The sequence below is a fragment of the Microsporum canis genome, genomic scaffold, assembly GCF_000151145.1.
Source record: "Microsporum canis CBS 113480 supercont1.6 genomic scaffold, whole genome shotgun sequence".
NCBI classification, from domain to species: domain Eukaryota; kingdom Fungi; phylum Ascomycota; class Eurotiomycetes; order Onygenales; family Arthrodermataceae; genus Microsporum; species Microsporum canis.
The window spans coordinates 997661-1019258 of record NW_003299164.1 but is presented as its reverse complement, the minus strand read 5'-3'; the positions used below and the strand labels follow the sequence as shown (position 1 = coordinate 1019258).

The 21598-nt window shown below is 49.7% G+C and overlaps 7 protein-coding genes across 7 annotated transcripts; 2 read left to right on the top strand and 5 right to left on the bottom strand.

The window, feature by feature from the left end:
• Window positions 1-3: 3 nt before the first annotated feature.
• MCYG_06500 (GPI-anchored wall transfer protein 1) lies at window positions 4-1545 on the bottom strand (the record flags this gene model as incomplete). Its single annotated transcript, XM_002844490.1, has 2 exons — window positions 4-1386; window positions 1450-1545. The coding sequence occupies 2 exons, from the start codon at window positions 1543-1545 to the stop codon at window positions 4-6; spliced, it is 1479 nt and encodes a 492-aa protein (XP_002844536.1).
• A 643-nt stretch (window positions 1546-2188) lies between these two features.
• MCYG_06499 (uncharacterized protein) lies at window positions 2189-2896 on the bottom strand (the record flags this gene model as incomplete). Its single annotated transcript, XM_002844489.1, has 1 exon — window positions 2189-2896. The coding sequence occupies one exon, from the start codon at window positions 2894-2896 to the stop codon at window positions 2189-2191; it is 708 nt and encodes a 235-aa protein (XP_002844535.1).
• Window positions 2897-6881: 3985 nt separating this feature from the next.
• MCYG_06498 (conserved hypothetical protein) lies at window positions 6882-8612 on the bottom strand (the record flags this gene model as incomplete). The annotated part of the gene is made up of 1 exon (XM_002844488.1): window positions 6882-8612. The coding sequence occupies one exon, from the start codon at window positions 8610-8612 to the stop codon at window positions 6882-6884; it is 1731 nt and encodes a 576-aa protein (XP_002844534.1).
• Window positions 8613-9641: 1029 nt separating this feature from the next.
• MCYG_06497 (acyl-CoA dehydrogenase) lies at window positions 9642-11092 on the bottom strand (the record flags this gene model as incomplete). Its single annotated transcript, XM_002844487.1, has 3 exons — window positions 9642-10008; window positions 10062-10901; window positions 10992-11092. 3 exons carry the CDS (start codon window positions 11090-11092, stop codon window positions 9642-9644), a joined length of 1308 nt encoding a protein of 435 aa, XP_002844533.1.
• Window positions 11093-11450: 358 nt separating this feature from the next.
• MCYG_06496 (conserved hypothetical protein) lies at window positions 11451-12107 on the bottom strand (the record flags this gene model as incomplete). The annotated part of the gene is made up of 1 exon (XM_002844486.1): window positions 11451-12107. The coding sequence occupies one exon, from the start codon at window positions 12105-12107 to the stop codon at window positions 11451-11453; it is 657 nt and encodes a 218-aa protein (XP_002844532.1).
• A 747-nt stretch (window positions 12108-12854) lies between these two features.
• Window positions 12855-14521, top strand: MCYG_06495 (conserved hypothetical protein; the record flags this gene model as incomplete). The annotated part of the gene is made up of 2 exons (XM_002844485.1): window positions 12855-13491; window positions 13593-14521. The coding sequence occupies 2 exons, from the start codon at window positions 12855-12857 to the stop codon at window positions 14519-14521; spliced, it is 1566 nt and encodes a 521-aa protein (XP_002844531.1).
• A 2548-nt stretch (window positions 14522-17069) lies between these two features.
• On the top strand, window positions 17070-20631 carry MCYG_06494 (serine/threonine-protein kinase ppk1; the record flags this gene model as incomplete). The annotated part of the gene is made up of 3 exons (XM_002844484.1): window positions 17070-18816; window positions 18869-19309; window positions 19403-20631. 3 exons carry the CDS (start codon window positions 17070-17072, stop codon window positions 20629-20631), a joined length of 3417 nt encoding a protein of 1138 aa, XP_002844530.1.
• Between the last annotated feature and the right edge of the window lie 967 nt (window positions 20632-21598).

The following is a 21598-nucleotide window of genomic DNA, read 5'->3' as shown; positions in this document are numbered from 1 at the left end:
TATTTATAGTCTGAGTTTTACATTCCAGAAATCCAGCGCCAATGCAATCCCAGTCAAGATAATTGAATATAGCATCAAAACAGCCATGGCCAGTTCCTTTCTGGCGTCAAGCGTGTTCATGCCCAGGTTGACGGCCCCGGTAAGCAGATTTGCAACCAAGAAGATGGCCAGGCCGTTCTTATTGAAGGCTCTCATGATCCTGCTTGTCGCATACCCACTCTTCTCCGCTTCTTCTGTTTTATTTGACGCCTTCTCCACCGAAGGGAAGACGAAGGTCTCGATGAGACAGTAGAGCAGCATATGGGTCATGTTGAACGCATTGACCCAGAAGACATAGGGCATATTAGCCAGCCGGCGAGAGACCGGGATCCCCGCGCCGTATCCGTAGAAATAGAAAGAGTTGAGAAAGAATAAGGTGGCCCACACCGCCGACCATGATGCCAGTTGCATGAGGAGTGCCTTGCGTGGTTTGCGAGGTATTATCCGTAACCCAGCAGCTCGACCAGACAGGAAGATAGCAAGGTATCCAAGAAAAGAAAACACTCCTTCTCGGTTTTTAGATAGCAGAGACCGGCCGCGCGGAGAGACCAAGATATACTCCTTTAAACTTGTAGACTCCAGCGCCACCTGGTAGGCACCGATGACGATGAGGGAGAGGGCCTCGTACCACGGAATCAAAGTGGTAAGAGCATGGAATATTTCCACAAATGGGGGTAGTAAGCCTAAGGTGAAGAAGAAGTTCCAGTGGACTCCGTACTCTGTTACGTGCTCGGCATAGTCCAGCCCCTTGACACTGTACAGGCGAATCAGCCCTAGTACCAGGAGAGGGATTGAGTGGCGTGCAGATGCAAGTAAGCGCTTTGCGAACGATTCCTGGGGCGCTCGGCCGCCTCCCAGTATCGATCGAGCTGAAACAACACCCCCGGAGAAGACGAAGGAGCCTACTCCCAAGTCCATGAGAGATGTTCCCCAGTTTTCCACCTTTGCGAACCGCCTAGGGAATACATTGAAGTCTACTGCCAGAATCGACAGACAGGTAGTTATCATCAAACCCGCTCGGTAATTAGTCAGAAAGGGCCGCTGGGGGAGCACATCTAATGCAGTATCGGAGCCATGGCTACGCTCTGTAGTGCTCTTTTCGGACCCGGGTTTTGCAGCTGGTGGTTTTGCCTTTTGCCGTACTTGCTGTGGCTTGGTGCTTAATAGAAGGAGAGCGGCAGGAGAGAGGAGTAAAACATTCAGCACAACGAGGGAGGAGGAGTACAAGGTGATTGCGAATAATACGCTGGCAACGGCGAGAAGAAAGTCTGCTATTAGAGCTGGTAGTCCATATGGCGTAAATAACGAACGGCGCGACTGAAGGACGGACCAAAGCAGCACCGCGCTCTATCCATATAACTGTTAGCTACAGATGCCATCAGACCTGTATATAGATGCGTATATACTCACCGGAACCACCGCTGACACTGTGTTGATGTCCCATACGTTGCTCCCCGAGAGGTTCGAGACGAAGGCCTCCTTTCTCGCCTTGTAGCTCTCCGCCATTGATGCGCAATTCGTCGGTTCAGCGAAGCCTGCCACCAGCAAACATCATCAACAGGCGATCCTAGTCATATATCATCTGGCAAGACGAGTTCCTTTGTCTCATAAATATCTACGAAGATGCCAGCTTCAACCAACTTGAAGCTGCTGGAAACTATTTGCTTACATAAGATGGTGTCAACCGAATTTTTGTTTATTTCTCGAGATTTTATTCGTTTTTGGGTGGAAGAAAACACGTTTTGTAAAAGATGTAAGTGTTAATGAGTGTAAATGGTTTTCATTTAACATTATCAGCCATGAAGTTCATAAGATACAAAGTGAAATCGTCTAGGAAACTGAAACGAGTGTAAGTATAAAAAGAATGCGCGCCACCAAATATATGCATCAAAAAATATCAACGAGCACCGCCATGCTAAATAGGTTCAAACGAGGGTATCAAGCTGTCTGGTAATGCAAAATGAAGGAGATGAAGGAAATGCAAAGAATTGATAAGGTAAGGAGACAAGAGAGTAAAAGAGAATTATCATATGCAGGGGAAGAGCAGCCAGCTGCCACAACCTGAGTCGCCTCAGTAATCTATAACTCGACGGGGATCTGGCCCATCACTGCTGGGCTGTTATGCCTCTGTTGGTCTTCTTTAGACCTGTCAAGACAGACGTTTGGCTGTGCCGGACAGCGGGCTGCTGGGATCGTCTCTGCCGTCAGTTTTTGGGGCGAAACGGACCTTCTTGGTCTTATCATTGGTTGGAGAAGCAGTGGTATCCTTCTTTACCCCGGTTGCAGCCCCGGTCTTTGGGGTGATGATGATGGGGTCTCCCTTGCATTTGGGGGACATCTCGCGGAAGCTCCTTGGCTTAGCGGCTTTCCCCTTGAATTCAGGGACATGGACGACCGGAACGATCTCTCTGAACTTCCTCAGCGGCTTCATAACGTTGACCTTCTTCCTAGTGGGGCGAATCGTCTCTTCAGTAGACGAGGTTGATGTCATGGATGGCGTAGGGGAAGGAGATCGTTTCCTGCGTAAACCAGGCATAATATTGTCCTCATACATGTCATAGCCCATTTCACTGCGCCCCATGCGCTGATGGATGTTGGGAGACTGGCTTCCCCTTCCCTGGGGACTGACTGAGATGCGAATGCGGACTCTAGAGGACTGGGACGCCCTGATCGGGTCCGGGTGATAGTCGCTGAGATTGACAACATCGTCCAGATCACTCATGTCCTCTGGGTCAGAGTAGGGTCCGTAGGCAGACATGTCATCGTACAGAACCTGTGTTACGCCCTTGGAGCTCAGCAGCACTCTCTTCCGGAAGCCATGGCTTGGGCTTCCCCGTCTCTCGATGAATATAGGCATGATGTCTGAACCGGTCGACGTGGGTATGATCAAACAAGAGATATGGCGAAGAAAGAGAGAGAGATGAAGGTGGGGCGAAATAACAATAAAGGATTAACGTGGATGTATTCACAAATGTAGAGTTATCAATTTGCGGTGGTTGAGATCTGAATTGAAAAGTCTCCCCTTCAAGGACAAACCCAGTCGACTTTATAATTATTAGAGTTAGGGGAAAGTAAGAAACAGCCTCCTTTCTGGCATTCCAAAGAAGATAATAGAGAAGAGAGCAGAGAGGAGGTGGTTGGTGGTATCCAAAACGCAAGACTACCAGGCCAAGCGCCTGAGTTCAGCAAAAGAAGCGCTGCCATCCTATCAATTCTGGACAGCGAGAAGAGTATGAAATGCACGAGCAGCTCTCGGGGCATTTCCAGGCTCCAAGAATAGGATCTTAACCGCGAAGCAGAAGGACCATATCCGTGGTTAGTTTCAATAAGAAACGAGAGCAGTAGAATCTCGCGCCGACTCATTCTCCTCGAGACGAGATGCGGCCAATGAGCGACGCGGCAGAGGGCGAAGAGTGAGATGATATCAAACACGAAAGGGTGAAAATGTAAAAATAGATACTCTGATGTCCATGGGCGGAGCATCTCTATGGTATCAAAGTGTCTCTATCGCTGTGCTTCTTTTCTTTTTCAATAGAGGGCATTGAGAAAGTAAATAGGCGCTGGCCCGCAGGTCTTCCTCCCCTTGGACCACTCCACCAGTTTCAGCTCCATCACCCCGTTTTCCTCTTTTTTCCAAGCGAGGATAGGAGATATAGTGTGCTTTCGTTGGATAAGTGTCTCTCCTAGTGATGGACGTGGCTGACGCTGAGTATATAGGTGGAGGATGCATCCCAACCGTTGGTGTTGTTTATTTGAGAAACAATCTTGCCGCCGGGTTGATATGCCTCTCGTCCATCCAGAAAAACAGAAGAGCGAGGGAGGGAGAGATGTCAGAGGCACTGCTAGCCGCCATACATGTGAATCTACGAAGTATGCATTGAATATATATTTTCATGCGATCTGAAACAGTGGCGAGTCTGCCGGGTTGCCTTCAGGGGTTTGCATCGGAGGTAGTGCATCCAGCGGCTGAAAACGAGCGTCCATGGCTAGTTGGTTAACTAGTTGACTATTGCTCAATCAGCAGGATTCTGCATGCATGGTTGGGAGTTCCAGGATATAAAAGGAGCGGCGAACTACTCCCCCGTTGCATGGTATATATATATATTCGTACATGTACCTTGGAGACTCTGGCTTAGCGCCTCCTCAGCAGCATCCCTCAGCCATTCGATTCTATACTATCTACGAGCGTCTCCATCCGATCACTGCTGGTACAAGGGTGCTTATCCACTCAACTCTCTCTCTCTCTCTCTCGCTCATCCTAGGGGGGGGACTTTACGCGAGTTTCCATGCCCGCTGCCTCTGCCATCCGCTGAGACAATGAGCCCAGGAGTCACCTAACTACAGAATCAGAATCCCCGACAACATCATACACACAGAGTTGTATATATACACGGGTCAACTCCGCATACTCCGCGTCTGCCATGCTATAACCAGCAGATATCAACTACGGCAAACTCCCGCCAAGTCAGACCAGGGGGAAGATGGATCTTACTCTTCCAAAATCCCTGCTGCGGAGGAAATGAGATAAAGAGAATGGGCGAGCAAGAAGAATGACACCATATTCCCCCAGGCCCGGCCTAGCTTTTTCTGATGGGCCAGATAGGAATATAATAATAATTTCACAATTTAGCTCTGTCACCCCCCTTCTCTCTCTCCGGGTCCAGTCTGGCCGACAATCAGGGCTAGTTTAAACATGTATGGGAAAATTGGGTCAAGAGAAAAGAAAGGGATGTTTTTTTTCCCTCTCTTGTCTATCTGGTTTATCTGCAAGAGGCACAAAAAGAAGAAGAAGAAGAAGAAGAAGAAGAAGAAGAAGCTGAGCTGTCGCGGCAATTTTGCGACTCCTTAAATAGCTCCAGCCAAACTCCATATTTTCATCGCGAGAAACAATTTTTTTCCGTTTCTATAAAATAACTAAACCAACCTCAAACGATAGACCTATACACTTATATTCTTCTGCTCTCGCCATTCGTTCTCTTCTCTCCTCACCTTCATCAATCATCAATTGTCAACCGTCAACTGTCAACCGCTCAATCATCATCACCAACCGCCCAATCCACTAGCTCGGCTTTTGTTTATCAAAAAGTGGAAAAAAAGAAAGAAAACAGTCGATCTCGTCTTCAGATACCACTCGCAGTCGTTTCTATCAGCGTCGGGGGAGGTACAGCGCCTGAAGACGGCGGGCCCTTTAACTTAACAGAGCTCGATAACATCGACATCAGCTACAGATCTGGGTCTCTCTTCTTCTTCCCTCTACGCATGAGTCGGTGGTTTATGTTGCAGAGCGACGCCATGGATCTACTTGTGCAGGCCATGTTCATCATCGGGTGTGCCTGGGCCTGTCTGGTCGGATATCTGGTCTTTGGCATGTTTCGACAGCGATATACACAGGCAAACGTCTCGAGACAGTGTCGCCAGGCCCTGGAGTGTGCAAATACAAAGAATACAGTCCCGGACGCGAAGGCTGGCGCACCGAAGAAGGCCTGAGAAGAGATGCGCCTTACATCTACATCTAAACAAGGTAATAATAATATATCTACCTGTCTCTCCATCATGAAGATGAGAATATTCTGGAACGACTAACATGTTTGCAACAGGACAAGGTACATCCTGGCCTAAACGAAGAGAGAAAAAAACCTGTGACAACGACTTGGTGTATCGGTTTCATGCCAACAGCCAACGTCTTATAAAGGGCAAAAGAAAGAAAGGGAAAAAAAAGCATAACTACTTATCCTTCCCATCCCGATCTCCCCGTTCGGCTTCTCTGGACCGAGATTAATCGAACCATGTTTTTCTTTTTCAACCGTTTCTCCCCCCTTTTTTCTCTTTTGCTTTTTCTCTCTCTGTCTCTTTTGCTTTAGTCCCTGGCGCTAGTTATAAGCGTTGGCTTTCACTATCGTCATCGGTCCTTCACATCCCTTGGACCATGAACCATGACCGGGAACCATGACCTCGAACGGGGTTTCTTTCTCCATCGTTTAATTTGGGGAAGTCTTCCCGTTGTATCATTAGCTTTCTCTCTTTTCTTGTCTTTGTCCCTTTTCTGGGTTCGCAGCGTATGTTCTGCATGGTGTTGAGGATGGCAGATAAATAGATAGACTGGTTATATGGACATATATTGGTCCTTTTCCTTGTCCCCTTTACGGGTTTTTTCCTCCCCTGGTTGGAATGTTGGATGTTGGATATAAAATAACCGGCTGTGTGCAGATACTTACCTGTGCATGCATGTATGCAGAGGTGCTATCCGTCTGCAGGATTTCTGGATACATAAAACATCCCTGTCATCACTCATCCCTTCCATTACCACGGAGGACGGATACTCTGCATGTGATGTTGGGGCAGAAGCTTTGGTTATAACTGAAATAGAACGATGTCACCGTCAGCATCAATTCAGCGGCTTGAGCTATGGAGCTTTAACCACCAAATGCTATATATCACTATCCATTCTAGCGGCTATTATGGAACTCTCCACTACGCTATGGCAGATAAGACTATATAGCAAGCAGATATATACCAGGCTTCACGTCTTCTTTAAACATTCATCTTCATAATATTTCATTTCCGAGACTCAATGATACATAAGCAGCATTGTAAAGACAGCTTGCCCTTGTCGTGGGTCTCATCTCGACATTGTTTTGATACCACACAATGTCAAAGACCGCTTGCCGCCGACTACATGATCTGAAACTGGTCTTCCGTATATGGCATTATCTCTGGATGCCGTGGTATCATGCAACAAGACACATGATGGACCAGAAATGCACAATTTCTCCCAAAAGGGTCGACCACATCGCTGTTCGTCCAACCTCGATTTCATCAGTCCATTGTCTAATTTCATGCGGCTACGGTGTAGCCTGTATATGAGGTTTGCGCTTCTTTCCAGCATTTTTCTCAATCGCGAGACATGCGCCAGCCACAGCATTTGTTACTGCGATGGCAGACATAGCCCACCAAGCGATGCCTACTACACCGTGCCTAAGCCCCACGCCATACAGCCAGCCCGTGAGCAAGGGTCCTGCTGTTTTTGCAACCGCAGCAACGCTCTGGGAGATACCGTTCACGGTGCCAAGGGAAGACCGGTCTGGACTCGCTGCGTTAAGAAGCATACGTGACGAAGGTGTAACAAACGAGCGCGCAGTGGTCTGGATGGCTAGGGTGGCTGCGATGAAAATCCATAGTACAACTCCTGATGCAGGCAAGGGTGGTAATGTGTTTGATGGGACGGTAGCCCAGAACGGGATAACAAAATATGTTACCGGGAAAACCAGGAGAGAACAGAGATAGAGATTGAAAAGACCAAACACTCTCTTCAGGTACGGAAAGAATAAGAGCTGCAACACTAAGCCCACAAGGCCTCGGATGGCAAGAGCTGTGGCGATATTACTTGGTTTAAAAGACAGGCCTCCGGTAAAGGTAAAGGGCGCGTGGGGGTGATAGTTTAGCGGTACCGACAGAGCTCCGTTGGTAGCTGTTGACTGGCTGGTATCACCAGTGGTTGAACTTGCTACAGATGAGCCTCCTTCTGGGTCATAGCGAGGTGTTGAAAGGAATATTGCCAAGAGGGATGGAAATATGCCAACGTGCATGATTATGAGCCCGTTAGAGAAAAGCGTCATAATTAGTCGTCGGGTCCATATGCTGACAGGTGAGCCAGTAGTATTAGTCTTTGCTGAAGCGTTTCGTCCACGGTCATTCATTTCGATATGCTCAGCGTCTTCAACGGCGACCTTCTCATACCCAGACCGAGACAACCGTCTACCGAGCGTCTTAGCCCAGCCAGGCACAATAGACAGGGAACGATGCCCTTCCCCTTGGTGCGTCTCCTCGAGCAGAAAGGCCGTTAATACCGCGCACACAATCATGGACATACCATTAAGTATATTGGGCACGGCGTACGGCCATCTCTCTAACCACTGCCTCAAGGAGCTTCCAGGCGCAAAAGCATTTGGATACGTTCCGACAGGATCACTGAGTATCCCACCCAGCAGAGGACCAATGAAAGATCCCAGGTTGAAAGCCGTTGGCATCAGCAGTATTGCCCGCGACTCAAACTTTTTTCCACTGATATCCCTGATTATGGTCCGCATCACAGCCATGTTGTTGTTCGTCAGGCCAACAAGAACGTAGCATGCTACCACCGCCAGGAAGCTGTTGGCGAACGCAAGTCCTAGCCACGCAACTCCAGTCATGGCGAGACCGATTAGCAGAACCCGCTTGCGCCCTACACGGGGGTTATCGGCCAGTATGCCCCATAGAGTCGACATGAAGAACTGTGGAATAGCGATTGAGGCACTTAGGATGGAGGCATGAAATGCCACGGTAGCGGCACTTGGCACGGAACCGTCGGGGAGTTTGAACGATTTGAGCTGGAAGAGGATGAAGGTCTGTCGGCTGCCGATTGCTGCATTTTCACAAAACCAACCGCATACTGTGAGGCCCAGTTGCAGTTTCTTTGGCATAGTTGCCCAAGATGCTGTCGCGTCGTCGTCATCCTCTGCTTCATCTGTGGGACCTGGTCGCGGACAGGAAGGAGAGCCATCGGATATAAGGCTCTTTTGCTCTTGGTTCACCATCTTAATATCGTTGCTGCTCTAGCTCGTCCTGATAACCCGAACCAGTTGTACCAATAAGCCAGGCAATTCACGACTGTCAAAATGAAGTGAGACGAAGAAAGAGCCATGTCGTGCAAGATATTAATTGAGCTGGCAGACCCAAAAAGCACAAGTCTACCAGCAAAAACAGGTATATGTTTGACTGGTGGCGCTGGCTTATGACTTCTCATAGTGGAATTGTACTAGCGAATTCGCACCGGGGCACGGCGTCATTATTGAGACCAACAAGCTTGGTGATCCTTTTAGTGCACGCCAAAACCAAAGTAAGTTATGAAGCTTGCGGTTATCTCGAGAATGGTTGGAGGATGGAATTTGGATCTTCATCTTGACCAGTTGGTATCCCATAACGTACGCACTCCGTAGATAACGAAGCTGACAAGCACTAACCAGTCTCACAGCACAGATGCTCTCAGCCAGCGGGATGGATCGACGATCAGAGCGGGTTGGATATCATTCCCGCTGTCAAAACGGAGTATCCTGTACAGTTAATATCGTGGCCACCGTCCATAGTGCTGGTTTAGATCCTTCGGATGTGGATTTCTGTGGGCGTTGACCGTCGAGTGGCCGTTCTATCAAAACGAGCGGTCAAGCCGTGGAAGATGACCGGATTGCAGTTTGCATGTCAATTCATACTCAATTCCGAGTATCATACCAGAGCAAAAGGCTGTTGTATGTCTCGAGGGAAGAAGCTTTTGGTTGGATGTTGCAAGTAAGCGTGTAAGATTAGTAAGACGCATAAAAGGAGATTTAGAGATCAAAGAGCGACACTTAAGACAAGTATTCTATATAATCTTTATTTGACCTATATCATAATAGCTTGCGACCTCCTGGTCGACCCCAAAAAACTAATTAAAGCAAAGGGCCTGCCAAAGCAGAAGCCCCTTTGCATATATTCATACATGCATAGTCCGAAAAAACACCTAACGTCCTCACTTTTCTGTATTTCCTCTACTCTTGTCGAGCATAATTAAAAGGCATAAACATTCTTATTTATTTAGTATATGTCTTCTGCAACGTCTTGGCAATAGTCTGGAGCTGGATGTTGCTGGTACCCTCGTAGATGGCACCAATCTTGCTGTCTCGGAACATCTTCTCGGCAATACCCTCGCGGACGAAGCCCATGCCTCCCATCCACTCGACGGCAAGACCGGAGACACGACCAGCAACCTGAGAGGCGTACAGCTTGGCCATGGCGGCGTCCTGGACGAAATCTTGGCCAGCCTCCTTCTTGCGGGCAGCGTTGAAGACGAGGGCACGGGCGGCGGCAATTTCGGTGTATGATTGAGCGACTTGGTGCTGCATGCCTTGGAAAGTACCGATGAGCTGACCGAATTGCTTGCGGTCGTTCCAGATGTATCTATGGGTGCATTAGTACCAGACCACGACGAGGAAGAAAGGCAGAAGACATACCCAGCAGCATTCTCCCAGGCACCGAGGGCCAAGCCGGTCATCTGAGCAGCAATGCCGATACGGCCCTCGTTCAACAAGCTGATGGCATACTTGTATCCCTGGCCCTCCTCGCCCAAAATGTTCTCCTTTGGAACCTCTACGTCGTCAAAGTTAAGAACACAGGTGCTGCTGGCACGGATGCCAAGCTTCTTCTCCTTTTTGGCGATGTTAAATCCCGGCATGTCCTTCTCGACAATGAAAGCAGTAATGCCCTTGTATCCCTTGCTAGGGTCTAGGTTGGCAAAGACGATGAAGAACCCAGCTTCCATGGAATTCGTGATCCACATCTTGCTGCCGTTGAGCTTATATCCAGACGAAGTCTTCTCGGCTTTAGTCTGGAGAGCAAACGCATCGGATCCAGAGATGGGCTCTGACAAGCAGAACGACCCAACGGTGTCGGTTGCCAGTCTGGGCAGCCACTTCTTCTTGACGGCGGCGCTACCATATTTCAACACTGCGGTATTGACCAAAGTGTTGTGTACGTCTACCATGACACTAACGCTGGGGTCGATGCGCGCAAGCTCCTCGATACCAATAATGGCCGAGGTAAAGTTCATGCCGGCACCGCCGTACTCTTCCGGGATCTCGATGCCCATCAACCCTTGCTCGAACAGCTGCTCGACAACGGCAGGATCCATAGCCTCGGCCTCATCCATCTCTCTGACCTTTGGCCCGACCTCTTCCTGTGCGAATTTGGCGACAGACTCTGCCATCATCGTCTCAGTTTCGGAGAGATAGGTGATGGGGGTGGGGGTGAGTTCGGCATTATAGCGATGAGGGGCGGAAGAGAATGGGCGAGAGCTATACCGGTCCAGTCAGCATGGGCATGGGCTTTGGAAGCTATCAAGAAGACGCCATATTCCGTCTTGGGGATGTGTGCTTTGGACGTACCATCTTACCGCCCTTGAGGCTGTAGCTCTGCTTGCTGTGGATAGGATAGGTGCATACGCCCTCCTGGACAAAGGCCGTAAGGCGCGGGCTATAGATGCCATGCTGAACGGTTGAATATAAAACTGGCACGCAGAACAAGCACTCTGGCAACGAGGATCTCAGTCGTTTGGCCTGGAGAAGACGAAGAGAAGCAAAAAGATCAAAAAGAAAGTCGCATAAGCCGAAAAACGAACATCTGAATATAGAAAGCACGTGAGTTGGCTTTACCTCGGCTAGATGCGGATAATTTATCACGTGGATTTCTTAGTAAGCCTTTGCTTACTTAGCTAAGGTTGGGCTCTTTTTGTTTTTCTTGGAAAAGCTGCTGGAAGAAAAGGAGAGTCTGTGGATGAGTTGAAGATAAGTTGAAGGTTGCCGTGGGTTACTATCTCATGGTACTCCCGTAAGGCGAGAATGCCCTCACAGCTCTACCTTTGAGCTCCAACTGTCTGTCTTATCAATGAACTGCCCCCTAATGAGCCAGATATAAAAGTCGATACATCCACCAGCGGCCTCGAGGGTTGCAATGAAAGCATCTATATTCCCAAATAGGCCCTCGACCCCTACGGTATGGAGGATCACCAGCCAGTCCGACGGTGGAAGAGTGCACAGGCCGTTGTCGATATAGCAGGGTGGATGCGTTGCGAAGGCGTACTCCTGGAGCGCCTCGCAGCTGGCTCTTTTCTGGCTCGTGGCATAGGGCACTAATTTCTCTTGTAGACAGTACCTGGCATTGCTGACCCAGGCTTTTCCCCGGTCAGAGAAGTGCCCCAGTACCGGCTCGAACTTGAGGCAGTAGTGGTCACCATATGCAATGGCGTAGCCTTCTGGGCCACACGGCACCGCGGCCTCGAGACAGGATTTGTAAAAGGCGCAGCTGTCCCTCTTGGGCTTGGAGCATTGGTCCAGACCGGTGCCATCCTGTGTTTCTGAAAAGTTATCCCCCTTGGATTCCATTAGTTTAGTAGACTCTTGCGGGTCAAACGGCCGCACCTTGTGGAAGAGCTCGCCTGCTTCGATGGGTGACACATGGACGACCGTTCCCAATACTAATAAAAGAAGCCGTGGCAGCCGCATGGTCACCATAGTTTTCTGATATCTTCTTCGTAGGACAGGAGGTATTTTATCGCTCTGCGCGCAGCAGATGAAAACCTCTCAGTCTCGCCGGGACCTTTTATTCTCGATAGCGTTCATACATGTACGTCGCCGCCGATGTCTTCGTACGAAGGAATATACGCGTATCTCGCGCAGTTGAAGGATTTATGCTGCAGGCCCTGCAGCTTCTGCGTGAGTGCATGGAGGTCTATAATTGACCATCCCTTGCATGACTAGAGCAGCCACTCGGTTACCATCACATCCCCCAAGGGCTCTCTCATCGTCCTTGTCAGGCCACGTCTTTCAACCTTTTTCTTTTCTTTTTCATCCCATCTCACGGCAATTCGTCTTCTGGTCTCCCTTCGCGTTTCTTTTTTAAGTTGTTTCTTCAGCTTCTTCCCGTGGCGGTGCAAGTGATGACATCACCCCATTATCACGTGGACGCGGGGAGGCCGCGCGTGGCGGTGCATCTTCATCTTCGTCTTCTTCCTACTTAAGCGCCGCGCAATCACTTAACACTCACTCTCGTAACAACAACAGGGTTCGAAGGATTGGACAGTTTTCTGTTGCCTGTCTTGCTATAGAAAATATCATCTGTTGTGAGTATTTGCGCATCCCTCGGGGGAAAAAGGTTGGTTCTAACATAAACAAACTAGGACCATCTACCTCCGCCGCATTATCAGGGCCATCACATACAAGACAAAAAGTCGGGAAAGATAGCAGGTAGCTATGGCAGGAGGATCAAGTGACCCCCGCCTCTTCTTCAGCCTCGATAATGTGCGGGCATACCACATTCAGAATGGCGAAGAGACAGAGCTCACCCCCTCAGGGCCCCAGACGCTGTCTCTCCTGATGGTGCCTACCACCATCCCTGTAGTAGACCCTGCCAACCCACAAGCCGCATCCGCAAACACTGAAGAAGACTTCTACCTACACCTACATCTGCCTCCTGAACTCGAACTGCCGCTGCCTGCCACCACCCAGGTCTACCACCAGCCACCAGATAGCTACCTGATCCCGAGATGGGATCTGGGTCCAGAGACTGGTGCGTTCACCCGTATCCAATTCCCCAAGATCGGAAGCGGGCCTGGAATGGTATCGCAGGAAGACGTCGATACGTTTGAGACCATTCTTGCACAATGTACCGCCTTCCTTGAGCGGTCCCCGCCACCAAAACAACAGAAAAAGCAGCAACAGGGAGGGTATAATCCCGCAACGTATGCGCCAGGAGAGGGCTATGCGGGAACTGGTGATGAGAAACATGGCCAGATCGTGCTGATTGACGAGGAGAACGGGAGCGTCGTCGGAGAGCTCACCGAAGGGTTTAATGTTGTGCAGTCGACAGATGTCAAGGCTGGATCCAAAGGTATGCCACAGCTTTCTTTTTCCCTTCTCTTTCTATTCATGACATTCTTCTCTTTTTTTGTACCCCATGTTATCCATAGACGTCATGCTAATCATCATTAGACCCTGTTCAAATCCAACTGCCTGAGAAAGGCAACCAGATCACTGTCAGCAATGCGCCACTAGAGTACCTAGAAATGGCCAGCCATCCTGCCTATGCAAAGTCGTCACTTGTCCAAGGCTCGGCCATGGCCTCTCGTCTGCTAGTAACTACCTCTGAAGCACTAGCTTCCCTGCTGAACTCGGGTGCAGATAGCTTCACTAGGGGAACCAAGCCTGCTGCCAAACCCATGACATTTTCGCCATCCACACAAGCGCACATTCGCAAGATCAACACCTTCTCGCAATCCGCGGCCGGTCTGTCATCCAAAACCGTTGGACAGTTGGGTAAATATGCACAGAACCTCGGTGCAGCGTTGACCCGTAGAGGAGATCGCGATCCTCATAACAAGGGGTACGATGTCAACGGCAGGCCAATACCAGACTACAAGCCTGGTATTCTCAACAAGTCGATGATTGCGATTTCCACCCTCGGTGACGGACTCGATCACGGCGCTCGCCATCTACTATCTACTAGCTCCATAGCCGCTTCCAAGATGGTGGGCCACAGATATGGAGAAGAAGCGCGGGCAGTGACGACAGACCTTACCGGCGGCATTAAGAACGTCGGACTAGTCTACATCGATGCGATGGGCGTTTCAAGACGGGCAATCCTCAAATCCGTGGCTAAGGGGATGGTAGTCGGCCGCATGAAGGATGGACAACAGCTTGTCGTTGGTGGAGGCGACGGTGGACAACTGGGATCGGGCGCCCCCTCTCCACCGTCTGGCAAACCGGAGTCAGGTCTCTCTGCACAGTTTGGAGCATCATCGTCATCGTCTCCAGGACCGCTGTATCGAGCGCAGTCGCCTGCGCCGCCGCCAGCGTATGGGGCCAAAGGGGGCCAGTCGTTGGGCATCACCCCAAAGAATGGCAACCACAAGTATCAGTGAATCAAATCACTTTTCCCTCATTATTTTCCGTTTTCTCCTTTAGGGATTTCAATGTTGAAGAGTGGATTTCTTTTTAGATCTTGGAAGGTGAATTTCCTTTTTTTTTTCTCTCTTCCCTTTGGCAAGTTTTTTTTTCTTTTCTCCGATTTTTTGGTTGTTGTTTTTCCTTCTGGGTTTCCTGGTTTGGATGGCCTATAAAACGAGCCATGAAGACTATTAATTAGAAAGAAAAAGGATGGGAAGATGGGATAAATTAACAAATCGCATATAATGGTCCAATTGTTTTTTTTTTTTTTTTTGGATTCTTTATTTCTCTGTTGCTCTTCGATGGCCGTCTTCCCCCAGCCGCTTCTTTCGAAACCAGCAGTCACAATGACAAAGAGGAAATCAGTTCGATTGATGTCCCTGCAGCCCAATGTGTTTTCCCACCTGCACCACGCGCAAGCGAAATAACGCCTCGTAGATCGTTCTGGGTGGCTTCTCCGTCCCCTGGGTCCGCCGGTACACTGCGGTATTACGAGCCTCGTTTCAAGTTCCGGATCAAAGCAACTGTTACAACCAGGTAAGATTAGCGCGGACATTCGACAAGAGACGAGCTTCACCATCGTCGTCGTCTTCTTCTTCTTCTTTCCCATTATGTGAGGAAGCCTTTAAAAGCTTTCCGAAGGTGTTCGTTGTGCCATCCAGGCTTGGTTTGATATCGATGTCTTAGGCTTCTGCCGGACTAATTTCTCAACCCAACCATAGAGAGGACAGTAAAAGGGAGTACGGAGTATACTATGTAAGTAGTTAGGCGGGTTCGGGGGTGAACTGGAGGATGTATCATCCACGTATCCAGGACGGTGCAACAGCGCCAACCAGGCCAGCTCGCATATTCATAACGTGTGTGGATGGTACATTGAATCGTTGCACTGGTAGCAAATTTCGAACCATACGAAATAACGTTGGAATGTCGTACCGTAGGCCAGCAAATAAATTCATGATCCCAGCCATAGCATCAAAAATGTAAAGAATCAAAAAAGCAAAGAGAACAAAAGAGAGCCAGCCAAAGAGCAGCCTTTCTCTATAGGAACCTCCCGCAGGCTGGAGATGGCCCTGGTTCAAAACAGCGCCAAGTGCCAGGTCACTCCTCGACACTACGCTAGACACGAAACTGCGAGCTAAAGCAGCGAAAAAGCATCGTCTTTCCTCCCTTTGGTGTCTGTTCCTCTCTCTTGTCCACCTCTCCCGCTTGCATCTCCCATCATCTCCAAAACTCCCCCCAGGAGACGACGAGGTGTGTCTGTCTCGGTAGACACTCTTCTCTTCCTCCCCCCTTCTTCCTTCTCCTCTTCTTCTCCTCTTCTTTTATTTCTCCCCTTGCGTTGGCGGCCTATCATTCACCGCTCGATCGCATCTCCCAGCCTCCTCTCGCTCTCTGATCTTCTTCCCCCTGGACAGGACCCAACCAACACCATCAGAAGGTGTAGTTCCATTCCGTCGCTCGCCCCGATCCGAGTTTGAGTCTCCCCTGAAGGCCCCTCTTGATGCTTTCGCCTGTCTCGTCGCCAATCGCTCGTCTGCTCCGTCAAGACCAGGCCGCCCGGACGGCTTTTCTCCAGGTCGTTTTGTTCGCATTGAATTTTTAGCCAGCATCTTGTTTTATACCGCCGATTATGCTTCCTTGGTCAAGCTGAGCCCATTCAACCATTTCAACATCAGCCCAGCGCCCAACCGTCCCCCTGCAACCCGACAAGTTGACAACCGTCTCTGTGACCACCGCGGTGTGTCGCTGGCTTCGACCATCCTCTCGTTTTTGATCGGTAATATATACCCTCTTTGCATTGTCTTGCTCAATTGAGGTTTATATCTGGTGTATTCTCTTTTCCGCTGCAGCTGTGGGTTCTTGATTTATTCTTCTTCTATTTTCCTGCTTTTCATTCCTGGTCTATTTTATCGCGCTCGACCTGGCCGTCGAATACAAGAACACGCTGGCTATCCGGTCAGTTTGGATGGAATAGTTGGAAGATCTTTCTGCGACGTGATAGCTGTCGAATTGACGCGGTAGTAGAATCGTGGCGGAACATCAGTTAGATACTGGTCCAGAAGAAGCAGTAAGTATCATCTTATCTATCTCTTTATGTCTCTTCTTTTCACTGTGTGTTGCTTGTGTTGCTCTGCTTGTGTTGCTGTTGTCGTGTTGTTAGCGCGTTGAAGCTCACCTTCCAACATTCCTGATATTTCAACATCTTCAACTTCACTTCTTGACTTTTACCACTTATCAACATCACCACTCTTTTGTTTTTTACTAGACAAGACGCGTTAATGCGGCCAATTCTTATGGATTAGACAGTTAACAAGTCCCTTCTTAGAGTTTTTAGAGTCCTTTTTTCTCTTGGTAACGCCAGCGACATCATCTTGCATCCTAACGCGCATACAAACGCTTTCACCACCAGGCTCACCAGCGCCGATTTCAACCTCCAGCTGCCTTCTTCCCAAGGGAAAAGGCATGTCTTCATCACTGCAGGCCAGCCCGCAGTTAAATCCTCCGCAGCTTGGAAGCCAGTTTATGCATTCTTCTCCCTCAAATGGACAGCAGTATCACCAGTCTGGATCTCCGCTCTCACCGGTACAATACCCCCATGGAGGTGACAATGTAAGCTACAATGAGGCATCGCCCAGCTCACAGCATCTACATCCGTCTGCTGCTGCTTCTCCAGGGATGACCAGCCAGGATTACGGCTCGCCAGTCACTCCGCCAGGCAGATCTGGCTCTGGCAGCCCGCGATCGCGGCCAGGGACGTCAGAGAATTACGGAAACCCTCCTGTTCCTCCACCACGGTCCTCGTCTAATAACAAGACCCATACGAGTCCACATGAAACCTCAAGACAGGGCAAACGTCGAGAAAACGGTAGAAACCGTGGAGACCGGGAACATGGCGAAGAGCGGGCCAAGGATGACATGAGCCCCCCCAGCAAGCCCCGTCGTAAAACACCCCATTCGCCAGAAGGGCCCCAGAGAGCCGCTAGCACTCGGGAACCAAGAGATTACTCTTCAGCCACCGCCCTGGAAAGTCGATCAGAAGCTGCAATGGGCCCTAGTTCTGTTCCCAGCGGTCCTGTTCATGAACCAAGTGTCGTCCTTGACCGTATGATTGTGACAAACCCAGACATTGATATTGCGCGAGAACAGCAGCGCCAGGAGAATGTAGACGTCCAAAATACTAGACATGCTACCGGCCTTGTCGAAGAAAGAGACCTGCCAGAAGACGACGACGAGGGAACGACTATTCCCAAGAGCAGACATGATACCTCTGGTGGGAAGCGGAAGGAGACCTCCTTTGGAGACTACATCCTTGGCCAGACCCTTGGAGAAGGTGAGTTCGGCAAAGTACGACTTGGATGGAAACGAGATGGAAGCGTACAGGTTGCCATCAAGTTGATCCGCCGCGAGACCCTGGGTACCAACCCTGGCCGGCTGCCCAAGATCAACCGTGAAATATCCGTCCTCAAGAAGCTGTCTCACCCCAACATTGTCCGCATCCACGAAATTGTCCACACGGATCGTCACATCGGTATCATCCTCGAATATGCTTCAGGCGGTGAACTCTTTGACTACATTCTTAACCACCGCTACCTAAAAGATAATGCAGCCCGTCGTCTATTTGCCCAACTAGTCTCTGGAGTAGGCTACCTGCACAAGATGGGCATCGTTCACCGTGACCTGAAACTAGAAAACTTGCTTTTAGATCGAAACCGCAATATTATCATTACCGATTTTGGGTTTGCGAATACATTTAATCCGAGTGATGAGCTTAGTGAGGAAATCGAATACAACCTCACCAATCGAGACTTTGTCAAGCAGATGCGCCTGGACAGAATGGATGCCAATGGCCTCAGACGTGGAGATCTCATGCAAACTAGCTGTGGCAGCCCCTGTTATGCGGCTCCTGAGCTCGTCGTGAGTGATTCGCTCTACACGGGGCGAAAAGTTGACGTTTGGAGCTGTGGTGTCATTCTCTACGCCATGCTTGCTGGATATCTTCCGTTCGACGATGACCCGGCAAACCCAGATGGAGACAATATCAATCTTCTCTACAAGTATATTGTGACAACTCCTCTTACCTTCCCGGAATATGTCACTCCTCATGCTCGTGACCTTCTACGTCGCATCTTGGTGCCTGATCCCCGAAAGCGTGCAGACCTCTTTGAAGTTGCGCGCCACAGCTGGCTTGCTGAATATGCCACAGTTGTCTCCCACATCACCAGCAACACCACGGATGTAGCTGACATTGCAAACACGACCGTCCCGTCAGGTAGGCTTTTCCAATTCAACTTATTCATTTGGTTGCTAACAGAATGACATAGAAGAAGAGAAACTAGAGACACCCCTTCTTGAACGTAGTGCATCTGTCCGGGAACCACCAAAGACTCATTCCCAGAACGCCACTACTGTTCTCGGTGGACTTACCCAGCAGCAAGGACAAGTATCACAGACGCCAGGTGAGAAGCCAAAACGGACCCGAGATGCCAAACGTAGAACTGTTCAAGTTGAATACGTTGCTCCCCAATCTTCAACTTCTAGAGGCGGTTCCACCCCGGAGCAACAAAGCTCGCCTAGTGGTCAAGCATCTACCGTTCATGCCCCAGCTCCTGTCGCTACTCGCACCTCTGCTGCTTCCGCTCCATCAACGAGCCAGGGAGCCGTCAGAGGCGAGCCTCAACTTGACAAGCCACTGCCTAAGCCCGTTATTGATCGCAACCGCGAGAGGATGGGCTACACCAACAACTATGCAGATCGCAATCAAGGTATGACAAGGCCAACATCAAGAGGCGTTGCACGGTCAGTATCAGAATTAACTGGTGCTTTCTCTGGGACTCAAGGTTCCCAAATTCCTACAGGAAGACCACAGACTGGAGGCTCCATGGCTTCGGCTGGTCGAATGGAGTCTAGACTACCATCTCGAGGGTCTTACAGTCAGCCCGTTGCACCCGCCGTTGCCGCAACCAATGTAGAAGGAAAACTCGCCCAGCCAAAGAATGGTAAACCATACAACATCTCGGCTCCTATGCCTGTACCACATGGCCAGATTGCCGCTTCCGTGGGTCACCCAACCACCCTATCTGGTGCTCCGACTGGTCCGGCTGGCCCAGCCCAACAGACATCAAAGAGCCATAAGAGGTCCAGCACCGTTACCAGCATCAGTGAGAAGCTGTTTGGAAGGCCAGCTTCCTCTATTTTTGGAGGTAAATCTCCTTCTCCTGGCTCTCCTCGTCTGAAACCAGGTGGCAAACGTTATCCCCCCACGAGCATGAAAGACCCCTATGCGGTGATGGACGAACCACGCGCATCCGTTGACTCTAGACGCTCAATCTCGCATGCTTTCAGGAGGCAGAGTGATGCCCATTACACCTCTCGACCTCGCCGGTTCTCCCTCTTGCCATCACTCTCAAAGGCCTTCTCATCGAACAAGGAACAGCCAGCTGCTGAAGATACTAGCCCTACTCACGTTGACGACTTCCTCTACACTCAGCAGGGCGAACAACAGCCCCAGCCCCAACGAGAACGACGTCTATCTACCGCGCCTGCAGCCGTACCTTCGGCTCACCTGGGCCAAATGAATGATCAGGACAGCGAGATGTATAAGGATAGACAGTCTGTCTCTAGGGACTATCAGGTTGACGCCATGAACCTGTCTGCTCAAATTGATCGCCAATTCGCCACCTTACATAGTAGCCAGGAGGGACAAATAAACAATGCCTTTGAACCGAGCTACCCGCATGGTAATCAAGACGATGAGATGGTCGGTGTCGCAAGTTCCAGCTCTCAACCACCACAGATTCAAGGGTATCCCGATTCACAAACTCAGGGCTATGGGCAGGAGTTGCTCCAGCAACAGCAACTACAGCAACAGCAGTACGACCATCCGTTTGAAAACGGTTCTCGCCCATCAATGCAAGCTGGCCGACCCCCGAGAAACAATATTCTCCAGAAAGGCCACCGCAAGTTTGCTGATGCTTATGAGTTTGAGAAGGCCCCCTCGCATACCTCCGGTAGCTCAGGCGCTGCGAGAAAGGTGATGGACTTCTTTAGACGACGTGGGAAAGCCAGAGCCGGTGAAGATCGGTAGCCCATTTCATTATCACAAGGTAGCAACCTAAACAACCCAAAAAATACAGTCAGTAAATTGAACCAATAGCTGGAAATATGCAACCAGATCAAACAACACAACACAACGAGATACCCATCTTTGTCTCATCTTTTTCTCGGAAACACCCGCCACGGCCCACACGCCCACGGCGTTTGTTGATTTTTTTTTTCCTACTTCTAGTTTGTCTTGGTTTGCGTTCCCGCCGCGTTTTTGATACCCCCCCAAATCCCTGCCTTGTCTGCAGTTGGCCGTTTTTCTATTTATTGCCCGCGTTTGACCAATTATCTGTTTCGGTCTGTCACGGAAGAAGATGATAGTTTCGAAATCTCTCCAAACGAAACTCGCTTCCACTATTCAGGTTTGGAACCGGACCGTTGACCAACTTGATAGTAGCATCGAGAGGAGCAGAAAGGAAGAGAAAAATGGGGTAGAAGCCAAAAAATATTTGAACGAAGAAGCAGCAGTATGAATGAGGTTGAGAGGTACAGCCCGACTGAAGGATGGAGTCGGAGGAGTAAAGGGACCAGTGATATCTCTCTATTCTCTCTCTTTTTCTTTTCCCAGTGTTCTATTTTGTTCATTGATTGGTTCACTGTACAACAGATGGGATCTTTTTATTATATTTTTATCTTTTATTTCCTCTCAATTGTCTCTGTTGGGGATTGGGTTTCATACATGTTCTTCTCTTTTAATATGCTTGTGTCTTCCTTCTGGACATCGTCCTCGAGCAGGTCTGCTTCCTGTTCCCAGACCTTGCATGTTTTCCCACTTAGCCCTCTCATACCCATCAGCCGTTGAGCCTGCTTTAGGCCCGAACATCACCTCACTCTTATCCTTCTCTCTCCCGGTTTATCATATCCGATCTCTGCCTTTCTCAACCAATGGAGAAGCAAGGCGGAGGAAAATACGGGTACACACTAAGACACAGGAGAGAAAGAAAAGAGAG